This window comes from Oenanthe melanoleuca, chromosome 7 (assembly GCF_029582105.1).
Source record: "Oenanthe melanoleuca isolate GR-GAL-2019-014 chromosome 7, OMel1.0, whole genome shotgun sequence".
Taxonomy (NCBI): domain Eukaryota; kingdom Metazoa; phylum Chordata; class Aves; order Passeriformes; family Muscicapidae; genus Oenanthe; species Oenanthe melanoleuca.
Window position 1 is genome coordinate 16,079,082 of NC_079341.1, and position 19,913 is coordinate 16,098,994.

The window sequence follows — 19,913 nt, forward strand, 5'->3', positions numbered from 1 at the left end:
GTGTTTTGCACATTTAATAAGGAGGTTTATTTGATCAAAATGGATTTCTGCATTCTGGAAAACAACAAAAAAGTAATTATTTGTTCCCTTATTTTTAAGTAACAGTTTTCCTGAAGTAACTTTGAATGGTATGGGATACTTCTTTACGAGTAACAAAAATACAAAAAATACCCGTGTGTTTAGTTTGGTTGGTTTTGGTTTTGTGTCTTGTAATTCTATGAAGCTTTTTCTATAAAATCTGAAAAATGGGTAAGAATAGATATGTTTTTACAGGAAGTAAGCTGCCACTGTTCAGTAGAACACCGAGGATAAAAAGTTGTACAGCTTATTGTTAAAATCTTCTTGCTGTGAACAGAGATAGTAGAAAGCTAATTTGTTGAGAGAGTATCTTTTGCATTAGGTGATGGTTTATTACAGTGAGTTTTCCATGAGTGTCAAGCTCCAAATGTTGACTTTCAGGGAAAACCCACATGGTTTGACCTTTCTTCTTTCTCTTCCTCTTAGGTTAGGTGTTGTGCCTACCTGTTGTAACAGTCTCCTAACATTTAGTAGTAGAATGACCACTGTTCTTACAAAACTGGAGGCTTCGCTGTAGTCTGAGAGTATAGAAATAGTTTGAACTTTGAAGCTTGGAATTGACATGGCATTTGAAACTAGTATGTGTTGAGAGGTTTATGTGAAATGCTGAAGCCAGTAAATCTGGTACTCAGATATATTAAAGCTTAGACCTCAAGCTTTTTTCTGTATTTTGACTCATGAGATTAAATGTATTTGGTCCATTGTCGTACCGGTTTTAATGTAGGTCAAAGCAGGGCACTGGCTAGAATTGGTTTGCTTAATGAGGAAATGGTGCATAAAAATTTTTAATAGTTGTAACTGTAAAGTGATAACAGTGGGCTATAATTTATAAGCAGTTTCAGCGTTTTAAGTGATTTATTTTCAGATGAAAAACTCTATTTTATACAAAGTTTACTAATGTCTAGAGTTGGTAGTGGTCAGTGCATAATTTTTTCTGATTTCACAAGGTGAAGTCAATGTTTAGTGTGTGCTGAAATTATTTTATATTTGAGAACTAATGTATAATGTCTTTCTTTTAGATGATGCACTGGAAGACTTAAAATCCCAAAAGAAAAAAATAGTAAGTAAAACTTCAAGACAAAATGGTTGTTATGGTTCACTAAAACTGGTGTATGCCAGATATTTGCACCAAACTTGATCAACAGTTAATCTCAGTAAGAAAAATTCAGGATGGAAAAGGTTCCAAGTCTTGGATAACTTGCCCTCTTTATGAAGTTTGTAACACTGAAAAAGCTGTTTCCTCTCTGTTTAATCAGTCCATAAGGAAGCTTGTTGAGATAGGAACATGGTTCCTCCTTACATGGTTGGCTTTACCTGCCTTGGAAGGCAAAGCATAAAAACTGCCACAACCCAAACACTCTCTGCCCTCCAATCCTATCCTGCTAAAGCAACTCCTCCTCCCTCCAAAACTCCAAAAATTCTATTATGAGGCTTTGTTATTAATGAGTTTCCCAAAGTGTTTACCTCATACCTGCTGGATTTTGCCATGGTAGGTAAATTAATAAAAAGCCCACAACAAAGGTACCAAAAATGAGTTGGGTAAGAGTTTGGTATTATGTCATGATCTGTGTTTTATCACTTCTAAAATTATAAAAAGGATAACCTGTAGCCTAATTATTTCATTTTTCTTTGGTAAAGAGGATTTACTAATATTTAAATGGATGTGTCCTTTGGTTGTAGTGGTGATATAAAGGGAGTTGAGCTTTACATTTTCTAGGAAAGAAAGAAACGAGCATGACAACTACGTTAAGTTTATCTTACGAAAACTGCTTAACTGAAATTAGTTAATGTTTCAAATTAACATAGTCATTTGGTAGCCTTAAAAGAAAAGTTCTTGAAGCAGGAAAAGCACAGTGGAGAACAAAAGAGCTTTTGGAATCTTAAATGTAAAGTCTTAATTTCAGTTGAAGTTTAGTTTTCTGTAATCATGAAAATCTTTTTTACAGAAGCACTTGTAATACTGAATTTTTGTGTGTGTGAAGCCATTAGGACAAAAGGCATTGAATAAAAGATCAGTCAGGAAAAACCTAAATGTATATTTTACATGTGCAAAACATCAAAATGACATACTGTAGAAGAATCAGGATGAAACAATACACAATACAAAAATGAAAGAACTGCATAAATATTTTGTAGCCAATAAGGAAATTATATTGTAACTATGGGGAATTGAAATCTAGAAGTAAAAGTTGCCATGAGTATATATTCAAGTCAAGCTTTAATTGTTAAAGACAAACTTCTAAATAGGATTAGTGAAACTGAGTTCTGGGAAGTCCAATAATGTGTAACTCAGCTATTTTTCAGAGTCTGTGATTATCATATGATCTTGTGGGTGCCTGCTTCCTAGCAAGGAACCAGAAACAGAGGACTTATGCAACCTCTTGAACCAGTGTGGTGGTGGTATTTTATACTCAGCAGATGGACTTGGGAGGTTCATAATAATTTAAGATACTCAATTAAGCATTAAAATTAGATAATTATACATGAAACAGAACATACTGAAATGAGCTGGAAGGGGATGCAGGTAACAAGACAGAATAGAATTTGTTATTTAGATAAAAATACTGAATAAATTGCATTCTGTAAAAATTTTGGTAATATTTAGATTTGTTTTTGTTTTGTTTGATTAACTTCCTTAAGAGTGCCTTTGGCTATGAATAACCTACTTTTTAGCAAAACAAAAATGAAGTGAAACAATGGGAGGGAAAGGATTTTTTTTTTTCCTGTTAAATTCTGATTTGCTGCAAATAGGATTAGTTTCTAAGAAATTTACATTGTGGTCCTCCAAGTATTTAGGATAAGTAAATTACGTGTTTCCTGTTTATTTGAAATGCAAATTGTTGTCTAGCCACTGAGCCTGCTGCAACAGCTGTGCTGTTTCACTTTGTTGCAGCTCAGCTACCTAGTTGCTGGATAAATCTTATAGTGAAGACAATTGTCCTGAAAAATGTTACAGTACTAGTGTTTTACAGTCATGTGGTTCACCTTTTCCCTACAGACATTACTTGTGTGCTGAAGGGACATGAGGTTGTTACAGGGCTTACCTGTAAATGATGTAAGCTCCTCATCTGCCATAATGCCCTGGTGGGTTTGCATTGACTGCTCAATGGAAATTAATTTCTGTTTAAGTTCTCTTCTGGCTTTGGTTACATAGTCATGTGGATACTCATGTGAGTAAAATATTTGACAAATACAGATACTTCATCTGGAAATTACCATTAATATTGTCTATCCTGTACTTTGCCTCCAAGTTTGTGTAATACTTCTCACAGAACTGACTAAGCTGTTTTTTTTGCTAGTGAATACTTTAAAGCTTGTTGAGTTATTAATTGGGGGTAAGGGTTAAGTTAATTAGCTGTAATTAAGGCACTACTTCAAGATACAACTTTGTTTCTTTCCTTGATTATAAGGTATGCTGTGGTTGTGTCTGTGACTGTTTAGCTGTGGTTTTGGCCCCAGAGTTTCTCAGTTAACGAGGATGTCAGCCCTTAAGCCTGCACATGGGTAGATGAGCAAGTTCAGAGGGTTAAGCATATTAAAGCAAGGACACAGGACATGCATTAAGCTGATACAGCTGGGAATTAGTGGAGAGTTTACCTGGAACAGCCGTCTTAAAGATGGGATAATTCTTAGCCTGAGGACAAAGTTGTGAAGCTAGTATAGTAATTACTTTGCTAATTTTAGAATTAAACTTTGCTGAAGCTTGCTCAGCTACTCTGAGTACTAGGCTAAATGTAATATTAGACTTTGACAGACTTCCAAGTCATTTCAGGTAAGAGTTTAGAAATTGCATCTGTTAATCTAGGAAAAAATACCCAACTAGTCTGATTTCAGGGCTGTCTTGGAGTTACATTAGTAATGGTGAAAAAAAATGCAGCATATGAGTTCTGTTACTTAAATTAATTACTCTTCAATCAACTTTGTCTTTGGCCTTCTAGGTGTAGACAGCCATTGATAATTTGATAACTTTCAGTATGTGATAAAAACTGCTAGGGGTTGGTTCTTGTATAAACCCAATTTTGTCTAACCAGTAAATGCTGGACTACTGCAAATACGCAACTGGAAACTCAAAATACAGTTAAAAATCATATTTTCTGATGAAGGGTCAGTTACCGTGGTGGTTTTAATGTTGGCATGGATCTGGTCAGAGTATACTTGATTACTGGGATTTAAAGGGTTTATTTCCAATTTTCATGAAACTTTTGCTATGTGTGCTGGTATATCTTAAATGGTAGACTGAAATGAGTTTCATGGATTTCTATGAACATAAAGAGACCTCCTTGTAGTTTGGTTTGGCATAGCAAGTAATTCTCAATTTATGAACTCACAAAGTAGTATGGTGGTTAATGAGTGGTTTGCACCATGCCGGTACTTAAGTCTTTGGTTGCTAAATTGCCTTTACAAGAAGCTGAAAATACATTGCTTGTGCTCTTCAATTTAGGCAGCTAATGCTGTTGCTACAGGAATTCTGTTTGGTTGTCTGTTGGGAAGGAGTTCATTCATACAATTGTTCATAGGAAGGAATGTGGTACCATGCTTCTTTATTAAGATCTGATTAATTCCCTGAAAAATTCTTTTTTAGGCTGATATTACCTTTCTTAGGTAGTTCACTTGTGATTTGGGTTGCTCAGCATTATAGTTTTATTGATAAGGAGAGTCTATGAGTTAGCCCTTGGCAGAAAGCAGAAAATGATTTTGTAGAAAATGTTTTGGATCTCAAGGAAGACTATATTATGGAAAAACAGTAAGTGGTGTTGAGCAATTTGCTGTGTTAGTGCTCAGTGTTAAGTCAGCCTTTCCAAGATCATGTTCCAGAAGTCAGTGTGTTGGTTTGTGTTGATTCATAAATGAGCTTCCTGTGTTGGCACAAAAGCCACTTTGCTATGCAAACACAGAAGTAGCATTTAAATTTTACGTGGGCTCTTACTTTCTTCTGGTAATAACACTGATTTGCTCACAGTAGGTAAACTTGGACCTTTTTGATTCTTTATTTGGTATTGTCAGCCAAATTTCAATCTACTTTAGAAAAGTATACTCTAGAAGTAAAAGAATGAGAAATGTGAATATGATTGTAGAAGTCCTGGCAATTTCTGTGCGTTTTCAAGAAATTCTTAGAGTCAGTTGTGATAGTGAATTCTTGTTCAAATTCAGCTTTACTAGAATTTTAAAGCTCATATATGAATTTCAAAATATGAAGGCTAACTCATGAATTATGCAGAAACTATGTAATGTGGAGGATAACTTTGACATCTGAATCTTGTGGTGAGAGTTGAATTATGTTTCAAAATAATGTTACTGTTTTTGCAAAACTTATGTATCTACAAATAGCTACTATACTATCTAATACTGCTGTGGCGAGAAGTGCTTTAGATAAAGAAAGTGTCAAATGATGGTGGAGCATTCTGGATTTTCTCTCCCTAAAGGTCACTTTGTCCTGCAGAAAGTTATTTCTCATTTTTCTTTTTGGCTGTACTGACAATAGCATGCATTTTATGTTCATTGACGTGAATTCAGTTTTTAAAGTTTTGATTTGGCAGCCAAATGTTAGCACTGTTATCGCTTCCCCACTTTGCAGCTTCATCTCACTAGCCTTACCCCTTTGTAGAAAAGTCTGTCTTGCAGTTTTTACTTTTATAAGCAATAAATACTTTATTTTTCCTATTAGGTCATTAATTCTGCTCTTATTGCACTGTGTGGCATATGTTTTACGAAGTCAGTGGGTTAACTCCAAAGTGGTGCTGAAATACAAGTTTAGGAAATTGATTTCTACTTCCTTCTTCACTCCCTTTTGTTTCAACAGTCCTTAATTAATAGCCTGGATAGTATTCCTTGCCTCAAACTTCAAGAAATGTGTGGAGGAGTGAGTGCTAAATGAATACACAGCAGCCATTAAATGGAGTGAATTTTTATTTAGCTTCTGAGGTCTGTTTGTAATCCTGAGGTCTGTCTAAATGCAAAATTCCTGCACAGTCTGTATATGGAGAATGGCTGAAACTTTAGTTTCTCACTAGCTAAATAATGGCATAAAATTCATGTTAACCTGCACCATTTGTTATTTTAGCAGTGATAAATGAGTTTAAGAGAATTTAATTTTTTGACCACTGACCTTTTCAGTTTTGCAGTTTATGCCAACAGCAAACTTGAGAACAAACAAAGTCCCCACTTTTAGCTGAACGTGGCCATTAGTCAGCATATCTAGGAAGAAAGGTCTGCTTAAGATACTGTAAAATGTATTATAATTTCTATATATACTAGGTATTTGTCATGACTTCAACTCTGTTTTAAAGTTAAGCTGCTTCTGATGTTGGCTGTTAACCACTAAAATGATACTTTGCTAGTGATTACATTTTTTAATTAAGCCCATGTATTAGCTATAAAGCCACTTGAGTGCATTGTAAATAAAACGCTGTAATAATGAAGTGCTTTAATTACACTCCCTAAAGTATGCATAGTTCTCAGTAAATTTTTTATTTAAATTCTTAACGCGTTCCTTTTTCTGAAAAGCAGTTTGAATTGCTGTAAAGATGTAGATTCAGGCTTTAAAGTCATTTGAGCAAATTCCATGGCTGTTCTCTAGTTAGTGAGTTTTCACAGCATTTGCGGCAAGCTAATTGCTTCTGCTAATAAATAATCTAAAATCGATGCTGACAGCAGTTAATTGGCACAGGGACTTTATTCTGTAAAGCACTTGGCTAACGACCTTCCTTAAATTAATAGCATTAAGTGCTATGAGGAAATAAATCTAAGGAATTGCCTGTCATTTGCTTGTCATGTCTAATAACTTCCAATAATGATGGCTGATAGATTTTTGCACATTCCATTATTGAAGTTGGTGCTTGTAATTATTCTCCTCATTATATGTAAACAATTAGCAATATTTGGTGTTTCCTTGCAATAAAGCTGTTAAGTACAAGTAGTCCATTAGAGTTTAGAAACTATTTTTGAAAGCAAAATTTATTTTCCATTGAATACAGCAAATCCTCAGGTATCTGAAAATGCTACTGGTTCATGGATGAGCTTCATCTTTTGGTAACATTGATATGATGCTTGTGAATGGGAGGGCATGGTGGGGGAAATACTTTGAAAAATTATCTATTGATGTGTGGAATCTTTCTGTTTCCAGCTTGAGGAAGTAATGGAAAAAGAAACCTACAAGACTGCTAAACTAATCCTTGAAAGGTTTGATCCAGCATCAAGTGCAAAGGTGAGTCTTGTTATTGATACTGATGTTATATGGAGGTTCTGTGGAGCTGAGCATTCGGATAATGTTATTTATAATTAATTGGCAGGAGACTGAACTACCATCTGCTGGAACATCTGCAACCCCAAGACCTGGACAAGGTAATAGCCCTGTAAAATGGGTGCTCTTTAGCATAGATGCTCATCTTTCACAGAAATTTCCATTCTAGAAGTCTGTCTATGATAAAATTTGTTGATCAATTGACCTTTATTTAGGGTTAATAGACTGTTCATTAGTCTAGGCCTATTACTGTTCTGTATTTTTCAGGCAAGGGATCTATTACTAAAGCCTGATATTCTAGACAGCAAGATATTCAATGCTGCTTGATGTTAAAGCTGAGAAAAAAATTAACTTCTTGTGGCATACTTGCAACTTTTCTAGAATACTAAGGTGTTTTCAAATGTTGTGTAATATTCATTGACTTAGCTTTTCAGTTGTGTTTCTATTTATGGCTATTAGACCTTTCCTAATGCAGTGCTTAAACTACTTCTATTTGGTGCCCAGAGAGGAAAAAGAAGCTTGTGCATAATTCAACTACTTTCTAGTTACAAGGAGTGGACAGTTCTGTACTGGTTTACAATGTTCCATTTAAAGGTACTATTGAATAAAATAAAATAGAAAAAACTTAAATGTGTTTCAAGGAAGCCTTGTTACTAGATTGCCCACACAGGTTTCAAAACTTGACAGATCTAACACACAGTTTAATGCTTACATTAAAAATGTGCTATTTATGCAGACTAGTGTTAATTTTTGTTAAGGTTGAGTGTAATATGCTGTAGTTAAACTGAAAATGCTTGTATGGACACAATGTAAAGGCTGCCTTGTACTATAATACTGAGGATTGTACTCATACTTTAAGACCAATCTTTGTTGTTATTTTGCTGTTGTAACCTGAAAGGGCTGATGCTCAGGATAAACTGCAGAATCTGATAGGCATAGTTTTTCATAAAATAGACAGATTGCTTTAGAATTTAATATTAGAGTTGTCAACTTTGCATTTAACTCCTGTGAGTAATGAAACTTCTATTTTTCCCATTTCTCACTCTTGGAGTATTTGTTTTGTTCAGTGCAGAGCACCTGGATTTACTAACAAAGGTGTTTATAAGCTGCATCATCAAATCCACTGTTTTGTTCTTCCTGCTTAGCTTCAAATTGGCATGAAAACATTTTAAAACTATCCTTACTTGTTGACACTGACAGTGAATAGTTGCAATGCAGTACCTCAACAGTGAAGCTTTAATCTGTTCTGATGTCTTAGGCACAACAGCTTTTTTTCAAGTTTTCTCCTTACCTGTCTCTCCCATGCTCCATTTCTGCAGCATTCATGGTTTTGTTTGGGCTGAAGGGCCATTCTGACACCCTGTTCTTTTCTCTGCCTTCATACAGCTCATGGGTGGTTGCCAAGAATTTTCTGTGATACCTGTGTGCTTTTAAAAAGCTCTTTATAAAATTCATCCTTCTTGAGCTATGTTAGAAGTCACTCCAGTAGTCCAGTAGCAGGCTGACAGATCTGTTTGTACAGTGCAAGTAACATTGACCAGGGGTTGAAACTACCTGGAAATATGTATTTCTGTATAGAAATCTACACATAATTAGCTCTAAATTAGACAATGCTAAGTTTTTAGTCACTCTGTCCTTAATAAGAGAGCAGCAGCAGTTTTGAAACTCCTTGAGAAGTACATGACTGATCTCCTCAACCCATGCTGTGTAAGGAGCAGTGGTGAGAAGTGAGTTGGTCAGTTATTAATTAGTCTTGTGTATGTTTAGGTTTTCTAGTAATAAAACGTAGTGCCCCTGTTTTTGATCCAGGCAGACAAAAGCAGATCAGTTGGATCCAGCATATGCTGTGGTGTGTTGATTGTGTCATGACTGTTAATGGAAGGGCTGGGAGGGAGAGGTTCTGAGAGAGTTAGAATTATTTCTGAGCCAGTCACTGTAGGCTGTGGTCTGCATTACCAGGTGTGGTATGAATAGATATGTGAAACAGTTATTACTGAGGAGTTTGCCCGTGCTATCTATGCTTTTTATTTAGAGCCAGCTGTAAACTGGTCTCATGGGCTTGGTGGAAGGAATCTTATAGTACAGTCTCTTTCTGAGACTGTCATGTAACCAGTAACCTCCAAGTGGGGACACAACTGAGAAAATGGACAATTCTCTTTCGAACAGATTCAACTTTTATGAGTTCTTGCTTGATTGTGAATAAAAGTGCAATTAAGCTGTGGAAAGGATTTTGGAAAATAAATTTTGTAAATTGTCATGGCTTATAGTTAGATTTTATGATCTTAATGATTCTATTGAGTCAGTGTAACTTTGTTCATAAACAGCACAATTCTATTTTCTGATTTCTGATCTATTCTCTATCACATTGAATTTGGAATTAGTGCAGCTTTTTGCCCCTGTGTAACTGGTTAGACAGACTATTCTATTTTGGAGGTGTGTTGTAGTTCAAGAGGAACGTGCTGTGTTTGGCTTTGGCTTGTGAAATTGTGGACACTTAATTTCCAAATAACTTGTTATATGCAGTAATTATTTCAATTTTTAGCTATCAAAAAACCTACTAGCTTATTGCTGTTCACACTAAATATCTGCCCAAAATGAGTATTAGCTTCTGTTCTGTGTAGTATATAACTTACTGTAACTAGATTACAACTTTATGTGGTTGTGGTATAATTTGGTGCATGTAGTATGAGGTAGAATTAGAGTGATTTGGAAAAATACAATACTTGTTAGCAAGTTAACATTAAAGCTTCCTTGATTTTGTCTGTGCTCACTTTGGACACAAGCTAGCCAAGTTGCAGAACTCATTTCCTTGAGTTCTGTAATTGAGTATTTGATAAACAATAGCTGATACATAATCAAGTTGGATAGTGTTGTGAATGAGACAGCTGATGAAAGGTTAGTTAGTTTGTATGTGTTTGACTTACTGGTTGGAATGAAAGCTTGTATATCATACTAATTTGGTACAAAGGTTTAATCAGTATTGCATAATAGTTGGTTCTCAGAAAAGCAACTGGTAGTGCCCCAGTTTTCCTGTGTGTTTAGCTCTTCTTGCAGTTTTTGTGATTTTTGACATGTACTGCTGAAATAAATAATGGTAATTTTAACATGATTTAGGTCGATCTTGTGTTTGGCATAAAAAAACCTTACAAAATCCAGAAGGGATTCGAAAATGTAAGTGCAGTTTTATCTGTTCAGAAATGTTCTGAGTGGTACAGTTAATGAATATATATTTATTGTGTATATATATACACTTATTTAGTACTTTGGCCATAGAGAAAAATAGGGCAAGTATATATTTGCAGTGAGATATTTGTCAACAGTATCCTGTTGTTGGTACCTGCTCCTTTCATTTTGCTAATATGAGTGTTTGCAGGGGTGTATTCTAAATGAAATCACTCTGTGACCTGAATTAAAAGTAACGCAATAAAAGGTGGTTGCTGGCTGTGGATGGACATGGGCATGAGGAAGAAGAAAGAAGATGCTTTGTTGGTCTTTGATACTGCAGCCAACAAGTTATGTAAACTTTTTATTGACCTGCAGTAGCTCTATGAAAAAAAAAAAAATTCTCTACAAAAATCAAGGTGTTTTGAAGTGAGGGAAAAATAAAATAGTTCTGCTTGTAAACATGAAACATGTCACTGCCTCACCACCACAGTAGTGTAAATAGTCTTTAAGAGCTCATACTGAATCATCAGTTGAGTAGATACCTCTTAAATGATATGTCTGCTTGTATCTGAGGTGTCCAATGGTGGTAACTGCAGAATTTGAACCGTAGTGTGTTTGGAGAATGAAAGTTCTATTTTTAAGCTATTTATCTGTCTTCATGCTGTTGACTTTGGATGCACAAATATTGTTACTGAAGAAAATCCTTGGAAAATTGCAAAACTTCATTAAAGCTACATCAGCAGTAGCTGTAAATTGTGTTAGTACTGAGGTCAGTGGACATGTTTCTTAGCTAAGTTGTGAAACTTGGAATTATGGAAATCTGGAACTTTGCAAGAGGCTCTTTTTGAATACATTGCATCTTTAAGCAATTTGAGAAGTATATAGATCATATTCAGTTACTTCAAAGGAATATTTGGGCTGTTACTGTGGAAGTGCAGAGCAGATTTAAGAGGAATTGTGGCAGTTCATGGGTCAAGGGTCCTTGTGTGATACTAAAATGATGAGACAGGGCTGTACTCTCAATGTTCATGACAATGTGGATCCTGGGGATGGTATCAGGAATATAAATATCAGAAATCCAGATTTGTGTGTTGTCACTCAGTAACATCCATGGCTGCTCTATGAAAGGAAATGCTGGCATGGCTGGGCTGTTGGTCATGCCAAGGGAGAGCATTTCTCGCTTTCTCATAATGCAGATTCTGATGACTTCTATTACTTGGGGAGCAGCAGAGTTGAGGTAGTTCTCAAGTATGAATCACAAAATAGAGTGAAAGCCAAGTGAACTTCCAAGTGAAGGGGGAAAAAAAGGCAGTGTGGGTAACCTAATATTTTGTGGAAACTAGTAATGAGTCTTGCATTCTTAACTCTGTAATGAGCTAAAGCTACTGAAGCACATCTCTCTAACATTGGCTGTAAAATACTGGTTCAGCATCTTTATGGGAACAGAAATATGGGGAAAGAGTCATTAAAGTAGCAGTATCTTTTTAATTGAAAGTCATTTAAAGAATACTTGCCAAGAATGACCCCTCAGAAGTAATGGGCAGAAGGGGCAAAGCTGTTGCAGGTGGCATGGAAATTGCTTTGAAATAGTGTTTTGTGGGCTCAGAATAAATGTGAATATAGCCATGACCTATTGAAACAGATTCAGTCATCTTAAACTAGTATGCTTAAACCACACGATCTAGAAAGACAGCCTTCAAAATGTAGAAGTAACATCCATTTATAGAAATTACAGTCATGGTCTTCAACATTTTTCTATGTAAAACAACAATAAAGAGGGTTTTGTAATGAAAAAATAATGGATTAAGATATCTTTATAGATGTTTAAAATGATCTTGAAATAAGTGGAATTAGGCTTTATATTTATCACTGTTTTTTTTTTTTGTACATATGTGGAAGACTTGAGAAATTGTATACTTTTTAGCTTAATTTTTGAAGCTAACATGACCAGAACCTATAACACAAACTTGGCTATAATGGTTAAATAAATCATGGGTTTTAATTGCTATTTTGTATTTGGAGATGGGGCCATGCCTGTTGGTCAGATGACATAGAGAGAATGCAATTGTCCTAGTGTAGTAAAACTTGAAAGGTTACTGCTAATGTCTCTCACAAAAAGATCTTGAAGACATGTTAAGGGGAGGTTCATCATAAATGAATTTTTACTTCAGATAAAACTCGCAGCACAGGAGCAGTTTTCAAACCAGAAACAAGTCACTGAGGAAAAGCTGATGGAATTTCTGCATCTACCTCACCAATTAATCCTGGTTTCCAGATTCTGATCAGCTTAAATAGGGAGAGGACAAGCATACTTGTTAAAATACTGAACCTTCAGACTCATTGGGTGATGTAATTTGGACACTGCAGTTCTGTGAAGTAATGCAGCCATGCACATGGTGTGGCAGGGGAGAAGTAATTGCTTTGTAGGAAACTGAACTAGGTGGATTTTTAGTAAGAATGTAGATTTTTAGCTGGTACTTTTTCAAGTGGTGATACCAAAGAATTTTTAATTCTTTCTGCTGTTGTGTATTAATCCTATTTATAGCTACAGATAAGTAGGCAAGACCTAGGCAAGACCAACATACCTAGGTATGTTGGAATTTTCATGGCACCAGATTGGCAGTTTTCCCACAGGACTGCTACGTTTGACCTGGTACTTCAGTGATAGCAGCTTTTTCTTAGCTGGTGCCAGCTGATGTAGTGTGCTCACCTCCTCCACCAAAGCAGAGCCTAGCTTGGTAGAACTGTACTTTTGGGACAGGGATCATTCCTTCAGACTCAGCACACCAATCTGCCAGTGGCTGGTAGCCAGTGGAGCTGTAAACTGCCTGCTAAGCATTTAAACTCTTCCACCCTGACACAAAGTCAGCAGATAAAATCTCTCTAATCTTGAGACTCGTGGAAATGATTTTAAAGTCCAAGTGTAGTGTTAAATTCCATTTGTTGTGAAGAAAGACGTGCAGGCTTGTTCAGAGTGACGTGGATGTGATACACTTAACTCTGTAGGGTATTGCAGCTTTAAGTTTGTGTGTTATTGGGGTGTCCCTTTTGGAGACTAACCTGCTACTTGTTAACCATGTAAATATCTGCAGGGCTAAAACAATGGTTACATTTCTGTTTGATTTGTTGCAATAGTGCATGAATGTCAGGCTTGCCTGGCTATTACAACATTCAAACCATGACATATTACTGGTGATATTTGGCTTCAGAAGAACAACTGGGGAAATATATTAAGTTCTTCATGGTAGTGATTTAATAGTAACTGATAGTGTGAGAAGAGGTAAAAGTTGGAAGGTGTTCTGGCAGAGCCCCTTCCTGCTTTGTGAGAATCCATGCATATGGTTTGATGGTAGGGTTACTGAAATGAGTGAAACTATATCACCTGCATGAAGCATTGCCTTTTCTTCTGGTTTTAGAATGGCTTCATTTATGCATTATGATTTATTTTTAATAACTCTGGACACTTAGCCTGGGCATATTAGACACTGAATGAATAGTTGTTAGGAAAGCAACATACTTGGAAGCATTTTTAAGCCATGGAGCAAAAAGTGGTCAGTTCTGTGCATTGTGGTTTGAGTCTAGCTGTTGATCTGTCCAGTGTTCTGCCTTAACAAATACTTTATGATTCTGTGCTCTAATTTGGTTCTAGAAGAATTTTGCCCAGAGCATTTAACAATTATGATAATTGCTATTAAAATATAGTATTCTATGTGGTATTTACTTCTGTGACATGCTCAGCTGATGGTACTTAGTTTTAGACCTTCCTGGTTTTGTTAGATTCTGTAATTTGCTAATTGATATAACAATATTAATGTACTTTTACTAATATCTTGCTTATAATGCTAGATATTAAATTCAGTATGTACACGTTCTTGTCAGAAGTTCGTCAGAGGACTGCAGCTCAAAGAAATGCTTCTGTGCCCTCACCTGCAACTCCTAAGCCAGGCTCTCCAAAGTCCCCAGTTCCAGCATCTCCTAATCTGCAGAGAGAGGCTCCGGCTCTGAGCGGGCTCCCGGAAAGAGCGGCGGTGCCATCCTTGCAATCAAATGTTTTACCACGACGCCCTGGATCCCCTGCTACTTCAGTGCCTGGAATGGGTAAACACAGCACTTAATGTTATTTACAGTTTATACTGTTTTCTCTGGTTACCAATAAAATAGGCCATTTTCAGACAGTATGGAAATGGCATTTCATTTGGAAATAGCAGAGCAGTTATCTGATTAAGCAGGAGTTCCATATTCAATTAGCCATAACTCTTTACAGCTGGCACCTTTTGATGCTGAAACCTATTGCCTGAGCTCATTTAACTGTTATGGCTTCTTTGTTTAAATGGCAATAAAACTTTGCAGTGTTCTGTAGTCAACAGTATAGCATACCTTTTTATGTTCTTAGTTTAAAAGAGCTCTATGCTTGTATAAATCAGGTACAGAGAAGAACACTTTCAGAATACATTGATGCTTCTCACTAAACCCTGCACATATTTTTTTTAACATGCATCTTGACATTTATTTAAATTTTTACTCTAGAAGGTATAGTCATGCAGCCTATACTCATAGATTAAAGTGTGAAATACCAAATACAACAGAAAAGTTGTCTGTGTTGTAGCTGAATATTAAAATGGCACTGTTATTTTGGTGTGGGAGTCCAAAGTTTAGCAGCAAGTTGAAATCTGCTAGGAATAAGTAGTCCTTGAAATTTGGTTTCATATCCTGAAAGTGTTTTCCCCTTGATTTCTTACTTTAGATGGAATGGACTTTAAATAAATAGAATATTAACTCAATTGCATAGGAAGGATTGCAAAATTTCAGAGTTTTGTGTGGGAAGCACCATTGTAATTTTCCTCATAGATGGTAAAGCTGTGAGTGGGTTTGTGCCAGGCCTTTCATTCTTTGTGGGACGTTTGACAAGTTGGATCACAAGGCAAGAAAGTGCTGTCTTGAAAATAGAAGGGGCATGACTTGCCAAGAATCTCATGAGCATCAGTGTAATGTAGGGTAGCTCTTTGCTCTGTGTACAGGGATCAAGAGTATTTTTTTCTGCCCTGTGTTCCAGATTTTTACTTGAAGCTACTTAAGTCTTACCAATTCTGTGCCCTTCCTTACTAACTTCCATGATACAATCAAAAATTAGAGCTGTAGACATATATTGACACCTGCTCTCTAACATCTTGAGAAGCTGAATGTTAAAAGCCTTTTTCCTGCAGTTTAGTGCAGTGGAATAAACTTGACATGGAAAGTTGTGATCTCCATTCTCTGTAGAGTCCATTAAATCTTATTTGTTGTTAGTGATTCTTTACCTGTGTTATAAAACGGCTGCATTTGTTTTTATCCCTGAAGTGAACTGTACAGGCAAGTTATTAGTAAGTCTTGATTATTTTGAAGTACCAGAAATTAGCTCCTTGCACCAGGAAATTGGTCATTTGGTTGCAAAACACATCACCTGGTATCTGATTACCAAAAATTCCATAATGAGTTTAAAATTGCATGATTCTTTTTAAGGAAGCTGACTGTAGAATAAGGTATTAGCTGTATAATAGCTTTATTCTTAGGGGAAGATTCAGGCATGTTGAATAAGCCTTTACTGCATAAGTGTTTTAGATGAAGAAGGAAAATAAAGTAACTGACTTGTTTGAAAGGACAGTTGCCAAGCTTTAAAATTTTATAATTTTAAAGTTGTTAATGTAGTTTTTGTGAAAATGCCTGACAGGCACTTTTCCCCCCACTTAATAAATAAAATATTTTGACCAAATGTTACTTTGCCATAGAAAGCAATGGGAGACACTGCAATTGTCTATTAATATGGAAGCCTCTGTTTTCTTGAATTTACCCAAACCTTCGAGGCATATAAAATCTGTCATGTAGCTGTAGTGAAAAGTACATAAATTCAGTGTCTCTAAGAATAATATGGCATCTAAGTTTCTGCATGGCCTGCAACAAATATGAATAGCCTTAATTATCTCTATTTTACAGAAGATTAATAATTCATTTTCATTATACTATATTTTGTAGGGGAGAATCAATTTAACGTGTATTACCACAGAGCTCCCATATGTTTGAAAATTAATAACCAGCAGGTAGTTGAGAGTTTGCCAGGCTTTGCAAAAATGACCAGTCTTTCTACAATGATTGCTTTTGATGTTTATATTAATTACTGGTGTCCATAACAGCATGAGAACCATGGTGGTTGGTTTGAGTTATTAGTAGGCAGATAATTTAAGCTGTTGTTGGAATGTGCTGTGATGTTTCATTCTAGGTAACTTTTATTCAATTTTCACTTTGTTTATTGACTTTTAGAAACTTTGTATGTTGGGGATTTACAAGTCATATGAAAACTTGGCCTTCTGAGTAAAGGCCTAAGTACACACTTGTATGCAAACCAGGTATTCACAAAGTTATTCTCGAGCTTTAATTTTATTGCAGATTGTATCAATGCCTTTTTTTGATGGAAGTATTGGGTTTTTCAGGTTTTTGTAAAGCTCTGGGAAATGAATTTTGCTTGACCTCTGCTTTGGACAGAATATTAGCAGAATATAGTTTATTTGCTCTGAATTTGTTCTGTCTTGCTGCTGTGATGGTTTTCTTGGTCTAGGTTTCTACTCGAGAATACAGGGATAACTTGGAAATGCATTCACTGACTGTTATCTCCTGAATTAATTTCTGTTGTTTGTGAAAATAAGGCCTATTTTAAAAACATTTGTGTTGAGTATGGAACTTCTTTGTACCTAACTGATGGGCTATAATGGCAGTATTTTCTGAATGAGTTTTCTTGTGCTTGTAAAGATTAGGACAGTCCGTTTAAGTCAAATATCCAATATTGACAAGATGTGTCTTGAAAGATGTGCTGTTAGAAATAGTGCAGCCTTAATGTCAAGATTAGTCTTGACATTAGTGTGGCACTACAAGAGGGCACTGCTGAAAGTATTTGATTCCTACAATGTTTAATGTTTGCCATGGAGGATGGAAGTTAGCTGTGTGTGGCATTGAGCATGAGGTTTACCACAATGCAGTACATTCTGCCCTTAGTTACTTTTTCCTTTTTAGCTTCTATCTGTGATGATTAAAAGTTAAGAGGCTTGAAATGGCAATTTGCTGACAGTTACTTTTGGTGCTATATTTAAACATGAAGCCCATCTTGGATCAGATTATTGAATAGTAAGTCTTGCTGTGTTGTCTTTGCCTCCTGGTCTGGAGGTGAAGATTTACAAGGAGTGCCAGAGATACTTGATTTGTTTAGCCTGAAGAAGAGGACACTCAGGGAAGACTTTACTGTGGTCTTCAGCATCCTCATGAGGGGAAGCAGAGGGGCAGGCACTGATCTCTTCAGTCTGGTGACCAGTGGCAGGGCCCAAAGAAATGCCACAAAGCTGAGTCAGGGAGGTTTAGACTGGGTATCAGGGAAAGGTTTTTTTCCCAGAGCACTGGCATGGGCTCCCCAGGGAAGTGGTCACAACACCCAGCCTGGCAGAGTTCAAGAAGCATTTGGATAGCACTCTCAGGTACATGGTGTGTGTACTTGGTTTTGGGATGTCCTGTGCAGGGCCAGGAGTTGGACTCAATGATTGAGATGGGTCCCTTCTAACTCAACATATTCTGTGACTACTCTGCTTAGGAGGTACATGTTTATCAAAGTGCTGGAAGCTATGACTGCATGTCCTGATGCTGTCCCTGGCTAAGCTGCTGTAAGAAAACTAAATCTGAACAGTCCTGAATAGCTTGAAGTCAACTGTTTTTAACACAATATCTGCCACTTAAATGTCCTTCTGAATTAGTTCAAGATACTAACAAAGTATACTCTCTTAGTTGTTCTTTGTTTGGATTTTTAGAAAATCCTATTTTGCATTTTTAGACAGTGCATTTCATTTGTTTTACTTTTATTTTTGGTCATTATGGGGGATTCTGTGAAACATACCTCAAGAAAAACACTGAAAATAGAGCAAATTGAACTGAGAATTGTTACCTGACTTCTGTAGTCACTAAAGTCCTTTCTTTTAAGCCATGCTGTTTCTATATCTGTTTTTACTGGATGGAGTGACAATAGTTATAAGCTAGAGCTCTTCTCAGAGAAAACACTGGTCTCTTTTTGCACCTTCAGTATTTCATTTCCATGAATTACATATGCTTAGTTCAGACAGGGCTTTAGATTGCCATATGCTCATCTCAGTATGAAGCCTGCTAATATTCACTGATTTTTTTTTTTTTTTTTTAAGCCTTCTTAGCTATCTTGAGCTTGCATAGGACTTTGGCATTTTTAAAAGTAATTTTGTCAAAGTTTTAAACTTAAGTCTTATTTGTAAGGTGTCACAATTCTGTCTGGCTTCTTTGACTAAGCATAAATCTGAAAGTATCCAACTTGTCATTAAATACGGGATAACCAAAATGACAAACAGCTGGACAGATTTAATGTATAGTATCAATGAACAGTGAGGGCATGCTTATGTGGTATTGTAATTACACAGAAACCAGGGGGTGTTTCTGTGGTGACACCTTCATAAAATCATAGAATGTTTTGGATTTTAAGGGATCTTAAAGATAATCTCTTTGAAACCCCCATTCCATGGACAGGCCACCTTCCAGTAGACCAGGTTGCCCTGATCTCTAGTTCTTCTTCTGTTGTCATTGGTTTTGGCAGATTTATTGTGTAAGCTACAAGTAAAAATTTGCAGAGAAGTGAACTTATTTAAGTTGTTCTTCCTTAAAAGGCCTTTATTTGTTAATAATCGGATACTATTGGTACGTTAAGTTCTTTAGATATTATAAATTTAATTACTTGTCCAAGGTGTAAAAATGGAGCGATTTAACAAAATTGTAAGCTAAGGGGGCATAAGAGGACTTTTGAACTATAGTGGGTTGAAGAATCTTACAGCTTTCCTAGTGGACTAAGAAACATGCCCATGTACATTAAATAGCAGCAATTATTTTGTTACACTAGCATACACAATAAAATATAATATATATTTATTTAGTGGTAAATAATTTTGATATAATTCATGTTCTAGGTCTTCATCCTCCAGGCCCTCCTTTGGCAAGACCTGTTCTTCCTCGAGAAAGAGGAGTTGTGGATAGAGTTATTGAATATTTGGTTGGTGATGGTCCTCAGAACAGGTAATATGTTCTTTAAGAAATACCTGAACAGTTAGGGGAAAGGAAGCTTCTTAACCGTTTTGTTTAAGCCATGTCAAGGTTAAAAGAATTGTAAATGTAATTGTAAATGGTAAATGAACTTGTCCAAAATTTTCATAATTGAGAAATGGCTCTTTCTCAGTGCATCACTTGAAATATCTTTGCAGGGATGCTGGTAATATTTGGGCAAAACTAATCTTTGTTCTGAGTAGTATTAGCTATGTGATACAAAGGAAGATCTGTGCTCAACTGGGTGAACAACTAGTATTTTGAACTAAAAAAAAAAAAGAAATAATTTGCCTCAGCACTT

At 36.0% G+C, this 19,913-nt stretch overlaps 1 protein-coding gene across 10 annotated transcripts in view; it reads left to right on the forward strand.

Annotated features, from left to right (window-relative positions):
* LNPK (lunapark, ER junction formation factor) overlaps window positions 1–19,913 on the forward strand; it is a 48,498-nt gene that overhangs the window by 11,959 nt on the left and 16,626 nt on the right. For all 10 annotated transcript variants that reach the window (XR_008840893.1, XR_008840894.1, XM_056495776.1 and 7 more), the window contains 5 exons: window positions 1,098–1,138; window positions 7,202–7,282; window positions 7,368–7,419; window positions 14,363–14,581; window positions 19,480–19,585. Coding sequence is in view for 8 of the 10 variants with exons in the window: in XM_056495776.1 (XP_056351751.1) it covers window positions 1,098–1,138; window positions 7,202–7,282; window positions 7,368–7,419; window positions 14,363–14,581; window positions 19,480–19,585 (499 nt within the window). In the remaining 2 variants the exon portion in view is untranslated. The remainder of the gene's footprint in view (window positions 1–1,097; window positions 1,139–7,201; window positions 7,283–7,367; window positions 7,420–14,362; window positions 14,582–19,479; window positions 19,586–19,913) is intronic.